We start from the raw sequence: 16,624 nt of genomic DNA on the forward strand, positions 1-16,624 counted from the left end.
CTGACTTTTGTAATAGTGCCCATCTCCTTATATATTCTACTTAGTTATTTCTCTACCTCCTGTCCTAGAGGCTTGTTTGCCCATATTTAATTTTTTTTTTTTTTTTAATGGGACTAGGGAAAGGTGAAGACAGTTATTTGAGAGTTTATTCCAACTACTGCAAGCGGTAGGGAAGAGGTTAAGCTGGACCAAGAGGATTTTTGAAGTCTTTGGCTGGGAGGTTCCATTTGGAGAAAGGTGCAGGGGAGCCAGGGGTGGCGAGAGAAACAAGCCAAGTTCCCATTCGCTCGGATTTGTGATCCTGTGCAGTTTGATTCTCACCTGAGGGCGCAGTCGGGCACCCTGGCTTGTGGATGGAAATATTAACGAGCAGAACTTGCCAGACCAGCGTCTGGAGAGTGTAGAGTGAAGCATGGACAGGATCGCGCGGCCCCTTTAAGTATTCCCGGGCCGGGAAAGAGAGGGAGGAAACTGGGAGCCACGGGGACTGTAGGGGAAACCCACAAGCAACCGAGCCAGAGCGGAGGCAGCGTGAGAGCAGAAACTTCACACGCTGCTGGTCCCGGCGGAGCTCGGGTGAGCCGCGGCGGCCGTCTCTCCCACCCGCAGCAGCATCCTCCTGGCCCCTCTCCGCCACCCCGGGGAGGTCCAGGAGCTGCCTCTCTGCAGCTATCAGGAGCCAGGGCTGCGGGCAGTCACCGTCTGGAAGTTTAGGCTCCAGCGTCCCAGCGGCGGAGAGTTTGGGGTGCCTTGCGCGCACGCCCCCGTGGGCGAGGGGCCGGAGGGATGGTGAGTGGTGCCGCGCTGGGCTGGGGCCGCCCGGGAGGCGTGAGTGTGTCCGCGGACCTGCTGCCGTCCTCAGTGCCCTCGGCATCCCCCAAGTGATGGGAACAAGGGCCCGCCCAGGGAACCGCTGTCGCCGCACCGCCCCCTTGCTCGCCTCCAGCGCGCGGAGTCACCCAGGCACACCCCCGGCACCCTGTGCCCGTCCTCCCGAGCTGCTGCCGCTGACTTGGCTGCCTTTGCCGCCGGCGCGGGTGGCCAGCTGTTGACTGGGCTCGCCTAAAGACGGAGAAGCACTTTTCGGCCCTGCCTCATCCGTTCTCACACCCCAACTTTGCCGCCGCCGCGCCGGCCCTCGCCGCGGCGCTCGGGCGCACAGTGTGGGCGCGCACGCCGGGAGGCTCGGCAAGATCGTGGAGGCAGGAAACCGCACCGCTGCGCTTCTGCTTCGGCTCTTTGTTGTTCGCTTTGGATGGTCCTTGGAAGTGGCCGAGCCTCCTCGGAAACCCTGGCGCCAGAGAAGGCAAAGCTTGGAATTCTTCGTCTGCAGAGGACTCTGAGATATTGACAAGCGTCCGGAAAGGTGGACAAGTAATTGCCCTGAAAACTCCTGGCGGATTGACCTACGTTGCTTATATTAAGCCTTTGTGTGTAGTGTGTGTGGTGTGTGACTTCATAAGTTTGGGGACCCCATTTCTGCTCTCTCCTCTTGGCATGAGACTGTATGCAGGATTCACCCGAGGACAATGATCGCGGAGCCTGCTCACTTTTACCTCTTTGGATTAATATGTCTCTGTTCAGGTAACCCCGCGTCTTTCTTTCTTCACCCTTCGTTCCCCTTGCACGCCCCCTCTCCACTTTTCATAATCAACCCTGAACTGCATTTTGGTGACTTCTCCCTTCTAAGCTCGGAGCAGCCGGACCCCTGGCAGGAGTTTTAAACGAAAAGGTTCTTGGTTCCTACTTTGTGTTGTCGCCTTTCCCTCTTCCTCCAAGACCCTCCAAGCCTCTTCGCAGACCTAGGCCTTTTGCCAAGTTCGAGGCACGCCCAGATCACTCCGGGCAAATGCACGGCTTAGCGCAAGGGTGGGAGAGGCAGCGGTTGGCGGTGAGCTTGGGCCCTGTGGATGAGCCCAAGTGAGTTTCATCCCTCAGCTGCTGCCCTCGGAAAGGGAGATGTGCGCTGGGAGAGCTGTAGCCCAGAAACACGCCAGGATTCCTGAACCTGGTCCTCCAATTCGCCCCTCCTCTTCCGAGCAAAGGGGTTATTAGTAGTTGTTTTATGTAACGAAAGTCTGTAATTAAATTCGATCCTGAAGAAACGTCAGGAAATAACTCCTTCTTACGGTAGGATATAAACTAGCCCCTCTGCCTGGCTGAGTTTAGAAGAAAAACAAGAGGTTGCAAGTATCTGAAAGGGACCGCTTAGTTGCCTGGGAATTTTCATTGGCAAGGGGAAACAGAAGGCTGAATTTAGGATTTTGGGGATTCATCAAATAGTACTGAAACTTCATATGAACTGTTGGAAGGATGAGATACGTGGGATATCTGACGTATCCTCCTGTAGTGGGATACGGCTGACCTAGGAGTACACTGCATCCACGTTTACAGATAGTTTTCTTACCCTCCCTAGGAAACTTTTACTGTGGGGGAACAGAGCCACGACTCAACTTTTCTTTCTTTCCTTTTGGTACATTCTGGTTTCAATCAAGGATCCAATTTCAGGCCTACACACACACACATACACACACACACACACACACACACACACACACACACTACCCCAGGGAATTTTTTATAGTCCTGTACTGAGCTTCAAGTTGCATCAGGGCCTATAGATTAGAGTCACTCAATTTCCATGATTATGAAACAGCTTTGAAAGTTTGGTTTGAGCTTTTTGTGGTCCATGGCTATGGTTTATGTTTTAAGCAAGGATTTTACTTAAGGAAATATGTAAAAGAAAAACACACCCCAGCTAAATGATAGGAAGCAAGCCCCTAAATTAGCTTCAGTCCACGAGATATGCTTTCTGACTAAAAGGAACCTTTCCAATGAAACTAAATGAGAAATTCATTAAAGTGTTACTCCTTTGAAGAAAACAGAAAACTTTAGTTTTCATCTGTGTCACAGTGGAAGGATGAATAGATTAAACAGACTCTTTGGGGCCACCTCTTCTTCCTGCCAGCTTCCCCTCTCTAATGTAGTTTTTTTCTTAGTTTGCAGATCTCAGTGATTGAATAGTTCCCCACCCCCACGACCAGCCAAGGATGCAAATCAAAAACATTCAGATCTGATCTCTCTATTTGTCTCTCTTTGCAGCGTCTCCCCCCAGTTTAATTTACAGCTTCAGATACCTTTGAGATTTTTGTTGATTCACCTTCTGGGTTAAAGTTTATTCACGTGTGTAAAGTGAAGTGTCAGTGTGATGAATGACTGGAGGGGCAGATTACTGAAGATAGGGGGATTAATGGTCATTAGTCACTGTTTGAGCTGAGTTTGTATATGTTGGGACATTTTATCATGGCTGTAGATTAAAGATAGGGTCACACTAATAGGATATCACTGAAAGCTGGTCGCGTCCGCGTGCAAATTCTGTCTTCACTTGGAGAAATATCTTGGAGTGTGTGTACCGTCCTTTCAGATTTAATAATTTGATTAGTACTTAGTATCTGAGGTTTGTAATTTAGATGTAATATAAATATTACAGCATTTATAATCTTAGAGCTGAAATGATTTCTGGCTTTGTTTTTCCAATTTAATTTTCCACTGAAGCTAGTGGTGATTTTAATAAACCTAAGTTTTTCCGATAGGTGTGCTTATCTGCTTTGTTGGTGGGGTCAGAGGTGTCCTTGTGAGATGCTCTCTCCTATTTAACCTGAAACTGTTGATCAGTCTTCTGCTAACTTTCATTCCTTCAGTGAATCTGAACTTGGAGAGGCCAGATTATTGGGCTGCTAGGGAGATTTCATGACAGTGTGCTGTTCTAAAGCCACACTATTGATTTGAATAAAACTTCACAGAACTCAGATAAGTAAGTAGAGCTGGGCGTGCTTAAGACACCTGGACAGGGAATGAATGAAGTTCTTGAAAGATTGTGTTTCATATCTTGCCTCAAGCCTAAGATCACAGTCTATCACTTGTTAATGGAGTGTATTTAAGAGAAATGTGGTGAGTTTAAATAAATCAAAGTGTACTGAGGGGGTAAGGTACCTTCAACAAGATTTAACCTGTAAAAGCATCTATTGGTTGTCAGCTCTTTTTTCTTTTTCTTTTCTTTCTTTTTTTTTAACTTGGCTGCCAACTTAACAAAGTCCTATAGTTTTCTTCAGATTATAAACTTCATGTTGATGTGTTGATGTCATACTTAACATCAAATACTATGTGTTTGCTTTTTGTAGCCTTTTATTTATTAGCCTAATGCTACAGTATATAACTTTTTATTCTAGGAAACTAAGATTTTGGAAAAATAGGTATTTCTTTTTTGCAGTGAATTTCTTTATTGTTTGCATACCTGAGTTCTATGGAGAGCTGGATTTTGGTGAAGGGAGCAGATGGGGTAGCACTGGGAAAAAAATCTGTGTGATCTCTCAAAAACTGATTTTAAACATTCTTTCTTTATGGACTTCCTCTCCTCAACTCTATTTGCTAAAACCTGCTTTTTAATGAAAAAGTGATTGAATTTCAGTTCAAACTTAGGATGAGATCTAAACTTCAAATGAAGTGGAAAATCACTAGTTCTTTCTTTCCTCCTTTTTTTTGGGGGGGAGGGATCTTTTTCTCTTGGGGGGAGGGAAATTTTTTACGTATGTTTCACTATGTGAACCACTTATCTGAGTGTCTGGTCTCTCTAACTGGAGAGATTCTTTGGTAATGCTAATAATTTCTTATTAATTTCTTCATAAACTTGTTGGGTTTTAAATATACTTATCTGAATACTATGATATCTTGTAGCACATCCTATTTCTTGATAATAGACCCTCTAAAACATAAGCTATTTACAGTTAAAATGTCTCAGAATAGTAAGCTTACTGGAAATTTTCCTGTAGTCTTCACTCTGACAGATGAAATATTCTTGTGTGAATTAAAGTGATACAAAATGGTAAATTTCAAACCTATAATCACAGTTGTTTGTTTGTTTATTTGTTTTACATTGAGTATATATCTGTAATTAAAAATACTGGGCAAGAGGAATATGATTGGGAGGAAACTTAAAATAACAGCTTGCAAATGAAAAGCATAAGTAGTTGAGTATTTATCATCTTCTGCGTTAATAGATGCTAAAGTAATGCTCATGTTAATTTCTAGCTTTTTAAAAAATGTTTAATTCTGAAAACAAAAATATAACTGTCTTGCATGCTTGATTTCTTACAGAAGAATGTAAGGAAATTAAAATTGTTACTCAACTAAAAATTAGGCCTAAGGTAATCTGTAGACTAAATTAAGAAATATGATAATAAGAAAGGGAAAAAAAAAAGTGAAACCAGAAGCAGAAGTCTAGAGAACTACAGTATAAGAAACAGACCCAGAATTAAGCTAGTTTTAAACTAAAGGAGGAGGAAGAGTGGCAATAGAGCAGCCAAATCTGAGTGCACCCTTTGACCACACATAGCACGAAAAGCAAATCTGAAAAGTGGATTCTTGAAAAAGTGATGTCAGTGTGTATGCTTTATGTTTAACAGGTATATAAAGAACCAGACAATTTTTAAAACAAAGGAGTAGTACAACAGAGTAGTTTGAGTCTTTAATGAATTCATAAAATAGTTTGTTTTCTTTTTAAATTTATTTATTTTTATTTATTGGTCTTTGTTGTTGCATGCGGACTTTCTGTAGTTGTGGTGAGCAGTGGCTACTCTTCCTTGCGGTGCACAGGCTTCTCATTGCGGTGGCTTCTCTTGCTGTGGAGCACGGGCTCTAGGTGCGTGGGCTTCAGTAGTTGCAGAGCGTGGGCTCAGTAGTTGTGGTTCACGGGCTCTAGAGCACAGGCTCAGTAGTTGTGGGGCATGGGCTTAGTTGCTCCTCAGCAAGTGGGATCTTCCCAGACCAGGGCTCGAACCTGTGTCCCCTGCATTGGCAGGCGGATTCTTAACCGCTGAGCCACTAGGGAAGTTCTAGGTTTTTTTTTTTTAAAGCTACCTTTAATAAGACTTTAGAATGTTGACTTCCTCAATTTATAGAGAGGAGTGGAAAGCTAAGTAGTTACCTTCTGTATCATAATGTTTTTGCTTAGAGGAGACCAGTAAAGTGAAAGAAGGAAATTAAAAAAAAAAAGAGATCAAGTTCAAATTCTGGGGTACCATGAGAAACTTTATGATGATGACTACCACTGTTGCTATGATAATATGACTATCATTTGTTGACAGTTCACCATTTTCTTATTTAATGCTTGTAAGGGCCCTATCACGTAGGTGCTATTGTTATGAAAATATTACTTTATTTTATAATTGTGGAAACTACATCATAGAGAGGTTAGGAGATATGGATGAGCAGGGATTTGGACCAGGCTGATTCCAAAACCCTTAACCACTGTGCACTTTGCTAGTTGAAAGAGGGAAATGAAGGATTTAAAATAAGAAAGATTATGGTTCAATCATTTTTAAAAATTTTAAAACATGTCCCCCAAATCCACCTAAACAAGATTGTGGTTTGAACACTTGAGAATTTGGAAGGGAGGCATTTCTTATTCTGCTATTAAATAAATGATCTTTACATTTTTAGATCAGTAGGCAAGATAATCAGGTTTTTACATTCAACCAGCTCACATCCAGGCTTTATCATGTCTGTATTTCCTGGCATGCTTAAAAAAAGACACTGAACAGAAGTCAAAACAATGACTGCTGGCGATGTGGAAACACATGGATTCCAAGTTGTATTTCGAAAAATGAATGCTGTCCTCATTCGGGCACACTTGAGGAAAGATTTTGCTCTGAGTCCCCAGGCAAATAATTGGTGCTTATCAGGGAAGAGCCTGTGGAGAAGCAATCATTTCCCCTGGGGTTGCTTCTTCCCCTCTGGGTTGGGCATGCACTGGTGGTCATTTAGTAGTAGATGAGCCTTCTGCTTGACTGCTGTTCACAGATGAGTCACTTCATGGTTACTGATCATGGAAGGGTGTTGAGTGTTAATACCTGGTTGATCAGCTGGTAGGAAACTGCTTATGCATAGCCAATAAAGTTGCCATCCTGTGGAGATCAAAGGCCACCCCCTTTCTTTACAATTCTGGATTAGCATGGTTTCCTTTCCCCTTCTCCCTCTACCTTCAGCCCTTTCCTTCAATCTTGCTGTTGAAAAAGAGGAAGAAAAAAGATTATCTGTAGTGTACAGGGAGATAGCTTTGATCTCCACTTCTTTGCCTCCCTCTCTGTCTCTCTTTAGCCATCCAAAAGGCTATTTCTAATGCTGGAAGGTATCATGTTGCTTGCTTCAAGGGAGAGCTCAGTCTTATTTCCCTCAAGCCCAAACAGACTGCTGCAAATTCCCTTACTTCTGTGATTTTACTTGGCTTCCAAACATCTTATGACAATGTTGTTCCACACATAAAACAATATTTTGAACAGCATGACTGTGCATATCTTTTTGACTTCATTCAGTGAGAGAAGTACCTCTGCAGTGTTCACAGCCATCTGTGGCTTAGAGCTGGGAAAGAATATCTGATTATTTAATTAATTTATTTTATTATTTGGAGGAGAGTGTATAGAAGATAATGGTAGAAAAGGTTCTTGGATGGTGAATTTGGTGCTGAATAGTCTATAGGCTTAATGCCTGTCACCTAGTTTGACACTTAATTGAAGCATTAAAAGTACCACCAATGGGTACAAGCAAATGTCAACAGAGCCGTGTGGTTCTGCCTTAAGTGGGAATATATTCTTTTTTTGTCGAGTGACTTATATGCAGCACATAGGAAGTAGTAGGCTTCAATTCCTAATAATGCAGTGTTTCTCGGGGAAACTATGTCTTCAGTCATGTTAGTCTTCCTTACTAGAAAACATATTTTTAAAGCACTTCTGGCAAGTAGTAGCTCATGGTCACACTTTCTCAAAATGCTCTTGATTGGATTTCAGAAAGTATCAAGTTCACAGTATGGGTCATCTATGCCTATGTTCAGCTCATCTGTACATGCCCTGAGAACCAGGCTCAGCTTATCCAGTCAGCCATGGAAGGAGCATGGAGCCTTTGGAACTTTCTCCCAAAAAGTTACTCCCAAAAGATTCTGCTTGACAATATCAGAGACCGAGTTTGTATCCCTCACGCTCTATAGATTCTTCTTTTAATGTGAGGACAAGTATTTTAGGAGTAATAAAATTGTTACATGCCACCATTTGGTACTTTTAAAAATCATTTCCAATATGTGTGATCTCTTGACTTAAAATTTCAATGAGCATAACAAGAAACGTGCTTATATGACCATCAGGTTCTTTGTAGTATGTTGTGTATGGTTATAATTTATGTACCATTATGAAAAAAATACCAACTTGGTAAACTCATTGCTGGATGTTAGCAGAAGAGTAAACAGAGGCCAGATTTTAGTTTCTCTCCATTCATGTGACCTTTTAGGTCATTAGCAATGCCAGGTAGAGTTTGAAAGGAAAATGGGGCCAAAGAATAAGTGAATCAGGCCACACTTGTCTGTTTCAAGGTCTTTTGTCATCAAATGGTGCTAATGAGGTACTGTCTCAAAATATAATCTCCAAACTTCAATAACATGCATGCTCTGTTATATTTTCTGTTTTAGCACGCGCTTGTTTTCTTCTGCTAACAATGTACTAACTTTTAGTTTGGCTAAAAGTATCTGCCTATATTTCCGTTCTTCTATAAAGGAAAAATAAAATGTATACTTTTTAGTTTCGCTGATCTAAAGCTGATTTTGTTTACTCAGGCTTGATTTAAAAGGCAGTCTTTATTGCTTGGAAACTTCACTAAAATGGTGCTTGTTCATATATCAAAGTGAGTTAAAACACATTTGTGAGTGTTAACTACACACCTCTGGGTAACTTTAAACCGCTTTAGTTGCCTCGTTTGGGAAGTAATTTCAGTGTCTCCACACCATTCATTTAGCAAGTTGTCTGAGTAAAGTAAACTGGCTTGTACAGCCTGTGGGAGATAGACTCATCTGTTTTTCTCCCTCATATTTGAAGAGAAGTGAAAATTTCCTTAGCAATCTGGTACTAAGTTTGGAACTGGAATTTGCTTAAATTAATGAACTTAGTAGTATATTGCCAAAACCTAAACATGTAGAAGGAAAATAGGAGACAGGCAGAAGCTTCCGTTGGATACTGCACAGAGAGGAGGGGCATTTAACTGACAAGATTGTCCCTATTCATCAATTAATAATTAGGATTCAATAGATGCATCATAGGGATAGCTTTTATTTAGATTCAGTATGGTCAGAGAGGAAACAAAATACATTACATTATTTGGTCTTTTCTTCTGCTAAGGGACATTCCATCCCAGGAGCTTGTCCTTTCCTGGGACCCCATATTCAAAATTACCTTTTCACCATTTTGCATTTGACGTATTGAACATAATGCTTTAATAACCACACATGGTTATTAAATATATTGTAAGATACATATATATAATATATATTAAATATTTTGTAAGATATATGCATAAGATATATATACATATATGTATATATATATTAGGCTATATATCTATATATGGTGATAAAAAAACAAGTAATTAATTAAATGATGGCATATGGATCCAGTTGTGTGCAATGAACCTAAAGGACGAGGAATCAATAGTTACATCTCTAATAATAATTATTATAAAGTCTAAAATGTATAAAGTTATATGCTGGCACAGTGCTCACACACCTTATCTTATTTAATACCACATTAAGAAGGCATGCACTGCTGTTATCCCTGTTTATCAGTATGGAAAATGAGCCTCAATAAAGTTAAGTTCCTTGACTGTGGTCAGTCAGCTAGTGTGGTGGAGTCAGGCTTTGAAACCAGCCTGCCTGATCGCAGAATTTTGGCTCTTCACCGTTATACGCACTGCGCTGTTCCCTTATAGAAAAATGACTGTAGAGGAAACAGTGTAAAATGCGTATTTAACAAAGCTAAGATGCTTTTTGTGAAGGAACTAGCTTGTAAGATGCCCAGCTGTTTTCGTTCCTTTTTAGATGATAGATTTTTCTGGTCTATCTGATTGTCTCTTCCCCTCTTCTGCTAGCCGCATGATAACCTATAAAAAAAGTGCACCCTGATATTATACACTATAGAACACAGAAATAGAAATCCAGCCCTATAACATGATCTAGTGGAATTCAGTGCTGCTCAGTTTGTGGAGTAAGTTTGAAATAAAGTCCAAGTAAGTTTTATGATTGCTCATTTAGGTAAGTACATAAAAATTTCTTTATATAGAAAATATGGGGTTGGCCAAAAAGTTTGTTTGGGTTTTTCCATAACAGCTTACGGAAAAACCCGAACGAACTTTTTGGCCAAGCCAGTACTGTTACTGGCATTTAATGTCTCTAAGAAGCTGGTGTTGAATTTTTGGTTTGTGTGTGTGTTTGAAAATACCCAGTGTACTTAGTGATATGATGTTATAGATAATAAAAATATATTAGGCAGCAACTTGGTTAGAATCTGTGATTACTGTCCCTTTAAAGTGTATCCTCAGATGACAAGGTAAACATGATCCCAGTGAATGAAACCTGCCAGAGGCTGTAGTGACTATCAGAAACAGTAGTGGAATCAACACTCTCTCAGAAGTAATATAGTTGGTTTTTTACATGTTACTCTTTCACTCTTCTTATTCTTTTAAATAGATACCTCTGACTAAAGATTCTTCTGTAATTTCTTAGGTATGTTTTTCTCAGCTGAATTCAGTAGCCTCCCAAAGTCATTTCCAGGTGTGTAGACGGGATGGTACATTCCTCTTCTCTGTGTCCATAGGTTTATGACTTTATATAGGCTTAAATGAAACTTGAAAATTTCCCCAACTCCTTGCTCTTTACCAATAATCAAAACTAGGCATCACATCTAAAACCCTCCTTTATATGAGACGTGGGTCATAGCTTTAAGGATTTTACTCTGTCTTAAAATATACTTTATAATAAATGTATTTCTATGTATTTATTGCTTTGCAGCCTGCCATTTGTTTATATTTGATAATGCTACTTGTTTATTAATGGAGCTTAACAACATTATTTATTCCTCAGTAAATGACTTCCAATTTTGATTATTTTGATTAGATAAATCAAGATTATCAATTTTGATAATAATGAAAAATTATTATTAACCAACTGTCTACTTTTGCTGCTGTTAGACACTTTAAAGAATGTTTCCGATCTACCTGATAACGTGTAGGAGCTTTTAATACAACAACCAGGTTGGTACGTATAGACAGGAAAATGAATGTTGAAGCACATAAGTGAATTGTTGGCAGTCTGTGAATGAAAGATGTTTTGATGTGATGGGAGAAGGGAGAATTGCATTTGAGAACTGATAGATCAAGGGGATTTATGTAGTCAGCAAACTCTCCCTGGAATAAGTAGGTTGCCAAAGAGTGTTGAAAGAGGGAATAGAATATCTTGTTGGGCAAGGTGAAGTGTTAGAAAGGTGCGTCCAGGAGTGGCGATCTGGAAAAAAGATAAAATCTGTTTGAAGATGCAGCTTCATACCAAAAAAGCAAATAACCCAATCCACAAATGGGCAGAAGACCTAAATAGACATTTCTCCAAAGAAGACATACAGATGGCCAACAAACACATGAAAAGATGCTCAACATCACTCATCATCAGAGAAATGCAAGTCAAAGCCACAATGAGGTATCACCTCACACCAGTCAGAATGGCCATCATCACAAAGTCTGGAAACAACAAATGTTGGAGAGGGTGTGGAGAAAAGGGAACTCTCCTGCACTGTTGGTGGGACTGTAAGTTGGTACAGCCACTATGGAAAACAATTTGGAGGTTCCTTAAAAAACTACAGCTAGAACTACCATATGATCCAGTAATCCCACTCCTGGGCATATACCCAAAGAAAACCATAATCCCAAAAGAAACTTGTACCATAATGTTTATTGCAGCACTCTTTACAATAGCCAGGACTTGGAAACAACCTAAATGCCCATCAACAAATGAATGGATACAGAAGATGTGGCATATATATACAATGGAATATTACTCAGCTATAAAAAGGGATGAGATGGAGCTATATGTAATGAGGTGGATAGAACTACAATCTGTCATACATAGTGAAGTAAGTCAGAAAGAGAAGGACAAATATTGTATGCTAACTCACATATACGGAATCTAAAAATGGTACTGATGAACTCAGTGACAAGAGCAAGGAAGCAGATACAGAGAATGGACTGGAGAACTCGAGGTATGGGAGGGGGCGGGGGGTGAAGGGGAAACTGAGAAGAAGCGAGAGAGTAGCACAGACATATATATACTACCAACTGTAAAATAGTCAGTGGGAAGTTGTTGTATAACAAAGGGAGTCCAACTCGAGGATGGAAGATGCCTTAGAGGACTGGGGCAGGGAGGGTGGGGGGGACTCGAGGGGGGGACGTCAAGGAAGGGAGGGAATATGGGGATATGTGTATAAAACCAGTTGATTGAACCTGGTGTACCCCCCCAAAAAAAAATAATAATTAAAAAAAAAAATCTGTTTGAAGAGGTAGATTTTACAGTTAGTTGTTATAGAATTTCACTTATGACACTGTTATATTTTAGAGGACACTATTTAATAGGAACATTCATTCTTTCATTCATTTAATCAATTTTACCAGGCAACAAAGTATTAAAAAAAAAAAAGTTCATTCCTTGCACTTTAAGGAATTTATGCTACATGGTGGATTGCCCAATAGGTAATTTAATAGAGGTATGCGTGACTGCCCTGTGAGCCTATGTTTAGACCGTAAAGAGCTTCTACCAAATGGAGAAGAGGTGATAAAAAAGTACATGTAAATTTGATGTCATAATTCTTAGAAATTAAGACATTTACTTTTTTGGCATGTTCTTTCAGGGTATGGGTAGCAATGTACAGATAAATAAACTTAGATGTGATACGTTTTATTTGTTCTTAACCTATCAGAGAACGATTTGGACAATATCTTAGAACAACTTTATTTCTGTGCTTCTACCCTCTCTGCAGTACCCTGAACACCTATTCTTTATCCTACCCTCATTACTTTTGGTGACAGGAAGTATCTCCTCATAGCATATAGAAGATTCCATTTATAATTTTTGTATAAATTTTCCTCATTAATTAAGCTAAAACTCAACTCTATTTCTTGTCCTACTGGACTCTCTTTTACCCTCCAAACTACCCATGGTAAACTCAGTCTAGTTTCTACATAAAACTATTTCACTATTTGAAGACAGTTATGCTCTTTTTAAATTTTCTGTTCTCCGCATACAAAATCCCTGCTTTCTTCCAGTTTTCCTTATTTGAAAGCGTCATTTCCCTTTATTGTTTTCTTTTGTTGTTGTTGTTTTTAATATATATTTTGTCATGTCCTAAAGTGTAGCATGCTGTATTTTTTTTTAGTAAAAATCTAGATAACTTTTAACTTTTTCCTAGGGTTCAAATAAAGATCTCATTTCATCTAAAAGTTCTACCAGCACCCTGGGATGTAATGCTTTTCTGGATCAGGAGATTTAAAATATATTAATAAGCTAGATACTTCTCTTCCCACCTTCATTTACCACTGAACCATCTTCGAATTGCCTTTCCTGGTCTAAAGTCACGATTCTTAGCAGGGAATATAAACAAAATGAAATTTGTGAGATTCCGTTTTTCTTCTCTTTATAATGGTTGAAAACTGAAATGCCAGTACAGGGCCTGTGTAAGGAAGGCCCTGTATCAGGTCCAAGGGATGGTTGGCTGGATGTTACCGTGGGGATGTGTGGACTTAATATAGACAAACTTTCAGAGTTTTCGAGAAAAGGCATAAATCTATACTTTAAAGTAAAACCTTCCAACTGATAAATGGGAACAATTAGGTCTAAATTAATAATAACAACAACAACAACAATAACAAGTCCTCACACCAAATGTGGCCCACGGGTCATTGTTTTGTAGCTGCAATATTACATCATCAGTCCCATATAGCACTGACCTATTTGTTGCTGTGTATTCCTACTCTTAATACATTGCTATCCCCTCACTCTGGTATCTTCAGCGTTTTAGAAACTTTTACTTTTCTGGTGTTTGGCCATCCTTACTGCATTGTTACTAACCAAATGGATGCATAATGGCTTATTTATTTAACCAAAAGCATCTGCCCTTATTCGGAGTTATTTACATTTTACAAATTGTATTTGTTAAGCCAGGCAAAGTGATCAGTTTGTTTTTGTTTATTCTTTTGTCTTAAAGCTAGCAAACAAAGAAAACAAAACCACAAGTCCTTTGATGAGTGAAGAGTCCCTGATGAACTGAATAAATAAATATATTCTTGAATAAGAAAAGAAATTAGCAACAGAAGTCTAAAGATGTGCTGATTGCTATTAAGAGACACACCACTGTGTTGCATATGAATTACAGGTTGAGAACTTACATTAAGGAAGAAATAAAAATAAAACTGGGGCTGAGGCTGAATTGCAAAGGAGCCTTTACTTTCTGCAAGTATGTATTGCAGGTTCCTTTCTAAAATTTAGATTCCCATATTTTATTATTTGTTTTATAGATCATTAGCTATTTGACAGAAATATCATCAAGAGAAAAGCTTCATCTAAAGGGCCAGTAATCATTGCCAATTGAATATTAACGAGAAATGAAAATAAAGCATCTCTGAAATAATTTGTCAGTGAAAATGTTATTTAATTTTAAAAATATTGATTTATGCACGGTGTTCAAGAGCATATCTAGCATTTCTGTGAGGAAACCTTGTGCATCGTGCCTAAATGTTTCTAAAATAACATTTATAGGACTTCTTTAGGCAACATAGAAATGGGATAATTTGCTCAGGTGTTCGAGATATCCTGCAAAGCTAAATACATATGAAGAAACTTTTGTTAACTCTTCAAAAAAAAAAAAACAAAAACTCAAACTGGTCATTTCTTACTAAATCCAAGTAAAATATCCCTATATGTAGAAATTTCTTGTCTTCATGATGTTTCAGTGTAAAGTGCACAGAATTTCTTTTTGTCTTCCAACGACTCCTGCTGCTGGAAGAACATGGCAGAGTCCCACTGGGGATCATTAGGAGCAATACTCATGTTAGACATCTATCAGGGGCAGCCCTCCTTATGCTAAATTCCAGACCACAGCTATCAGATAATATGAGATGCTCACAGGCACGAGGTGGGGAATAACGCTGGAGTGGGAGGAGGTCAAGGCAGGGGCAGGGGACGAGGTCAGAAGCAGTAATGTGCCCTGAGCAGTGAGGGCTGATTCATTTGAAGCTGGAAAATCGTCACCACCATTTCATTGTCCACGGGAGGCATGTTTAAAGATGAGCATTATTTGATGCTTGGACAAAATATTTTGCTAATAGTAATGGATTCTTCATCCCTTAAAGGGGCAGCCATGACTTCTACGTTTAGTTGGGAATTATTTCTGTAGTTGAGAACTGCAGCCTTAAAGGAATGTAATGAAAACCTAGTTGCTAATTTGCCCAGGCCTGGTTGATTCTTATTGTCTATTTCTTCCCCCTGTTTCTTTCCTTGTAAAGACTCTTCCTTTCCTGTGAACTGCAGAAAGGTGATGTTTGATTTATTTTCTTAGGAGAAAGTACCTTGTCTTTGGAGGTATTGGCATGATTGATTTCATTGTATTGCCCACCTGCCTAATTAGGGTTCCCTGCCTGTGAATCAACTTCAGCCTCTTATCCCTCTGGCTTTTCTAATGCTGTTCCTCTATGTGGGACTGCTCTGTCTAGACCCATTCCTTTGTCTCCTTTTTCCTCATTCCTTTCTCTCCTTTTCCCTCCCATTTTCCCCACCCCAACTGCTCTTTGGCCTACTGAATAAATTCAGGTGTCTACTCCTCCAGAAACCCTTAGCCACCCTTTCCACTCACCCAGTATAGATTTGATGTACTTCTTACGTGTTTCCCTCGCACCCTCTACAAAACTGTGACTTTGCCCATGAGCATGCTCTATTAAGTTTACTTATCTAGGTGTCCTTTCAAACTCTGAGGGTCTGTATCTCCTTAACTATTACAACAGACACATTCAGTGAATTGATAAGTGATTCAGTACATGAATTTCTTTGCTTTGACAGGAGTTATAAAAGGAATCAATACTGCCTCTTATTCCTGGATAAAATTTCATTCTTTTAGAAACAGAGATGTGAGTAATTGGAAAGAAGAAAAACCAGAGTTGCCAAGTTTGTAAATAATTTATAAATGGGAACCTCAATAGTTTGTATTTACCAGATCCTGCAAAAATGGATGGGATAGGACTTTGAATATCTACCTTTGCTTGGAGTTTGTAGGTTTTGCTATGATTTTTCTATGCACTAACTGTAGGATAGTGAGGGAAAAAAATATGACTTGGATTGCCTTCGTTGTTGCTGACTTTGAAGACTTCTGCCATTAGGTAGCTTTTCACCATGCCATGAATGAGTTAGTTTCTTCACCTGTAAAAAGCAGGAATTGAAATAGTGATATGTGGGCTCCTTCCAGAATTTAAACTCTATAGTTTTTAACCTAGGAACCACACAGTGAGCTGGAATATCTCTCCCAGGGTTTTTCCTAATCGGCGTGTCTTTCAGTAGAGCTTAGTGATTGTAAGGGAATGGGCTTCCCAGTTAAAATACAGAGGTTTGAAATCTAGCCTCACTGCTCACCAGCTGCGTCACCTTAATAGCTTATCTCACTTTTCTGTTTCCTTATCAATAAAATGGAAATAATAGAGTTGCTGTGAAAGTTAAAGTTAATAT

At 39.6% G+C, this 16,624-nt stretch overlaps 1 protein-coding gene across 1 annotated transcript in view; it reads left to right on the top strand.

Annotated features, from left to right (window-relative positions):
- The first annotated feature begins 537 nt into the window (after positions 1–537).
- ROBO1 (roundabout guidance receptor 1) overlaps positions 538–16,624 on the top strand; it is a 393,037-nt gene continuing 376,950 nt past the window's right edge. The window contains exon 1 of the mRNA XM_057696916.1: positions 538–1,584. Within this exon, the coding sequence (XP_057552899.1) occupies positions 1,530–1,584 (55 nt within the window). The 5' untranslated portion in view covers positions 538–1,529. The remainder of the gene's footprint in view (positions 1,585–16,624) is intronic.

This window comes from Hippopotamus amphibius, chromosome 10 (genome assembly GCF_030028045.1).
Source record: "Hippopotamus amphibius kiboko isolate mHipAmp2 chromosome 10, mHipAmp2.hap2, whole genome shotgun sequence".
Taxonomy (NCBI): Eukaryota; Metazoa; Chordata; class Mammalia; order Artiodactyla; family Hippopotamidae; genus Hippopotamus; species Hippopotamus amphibius.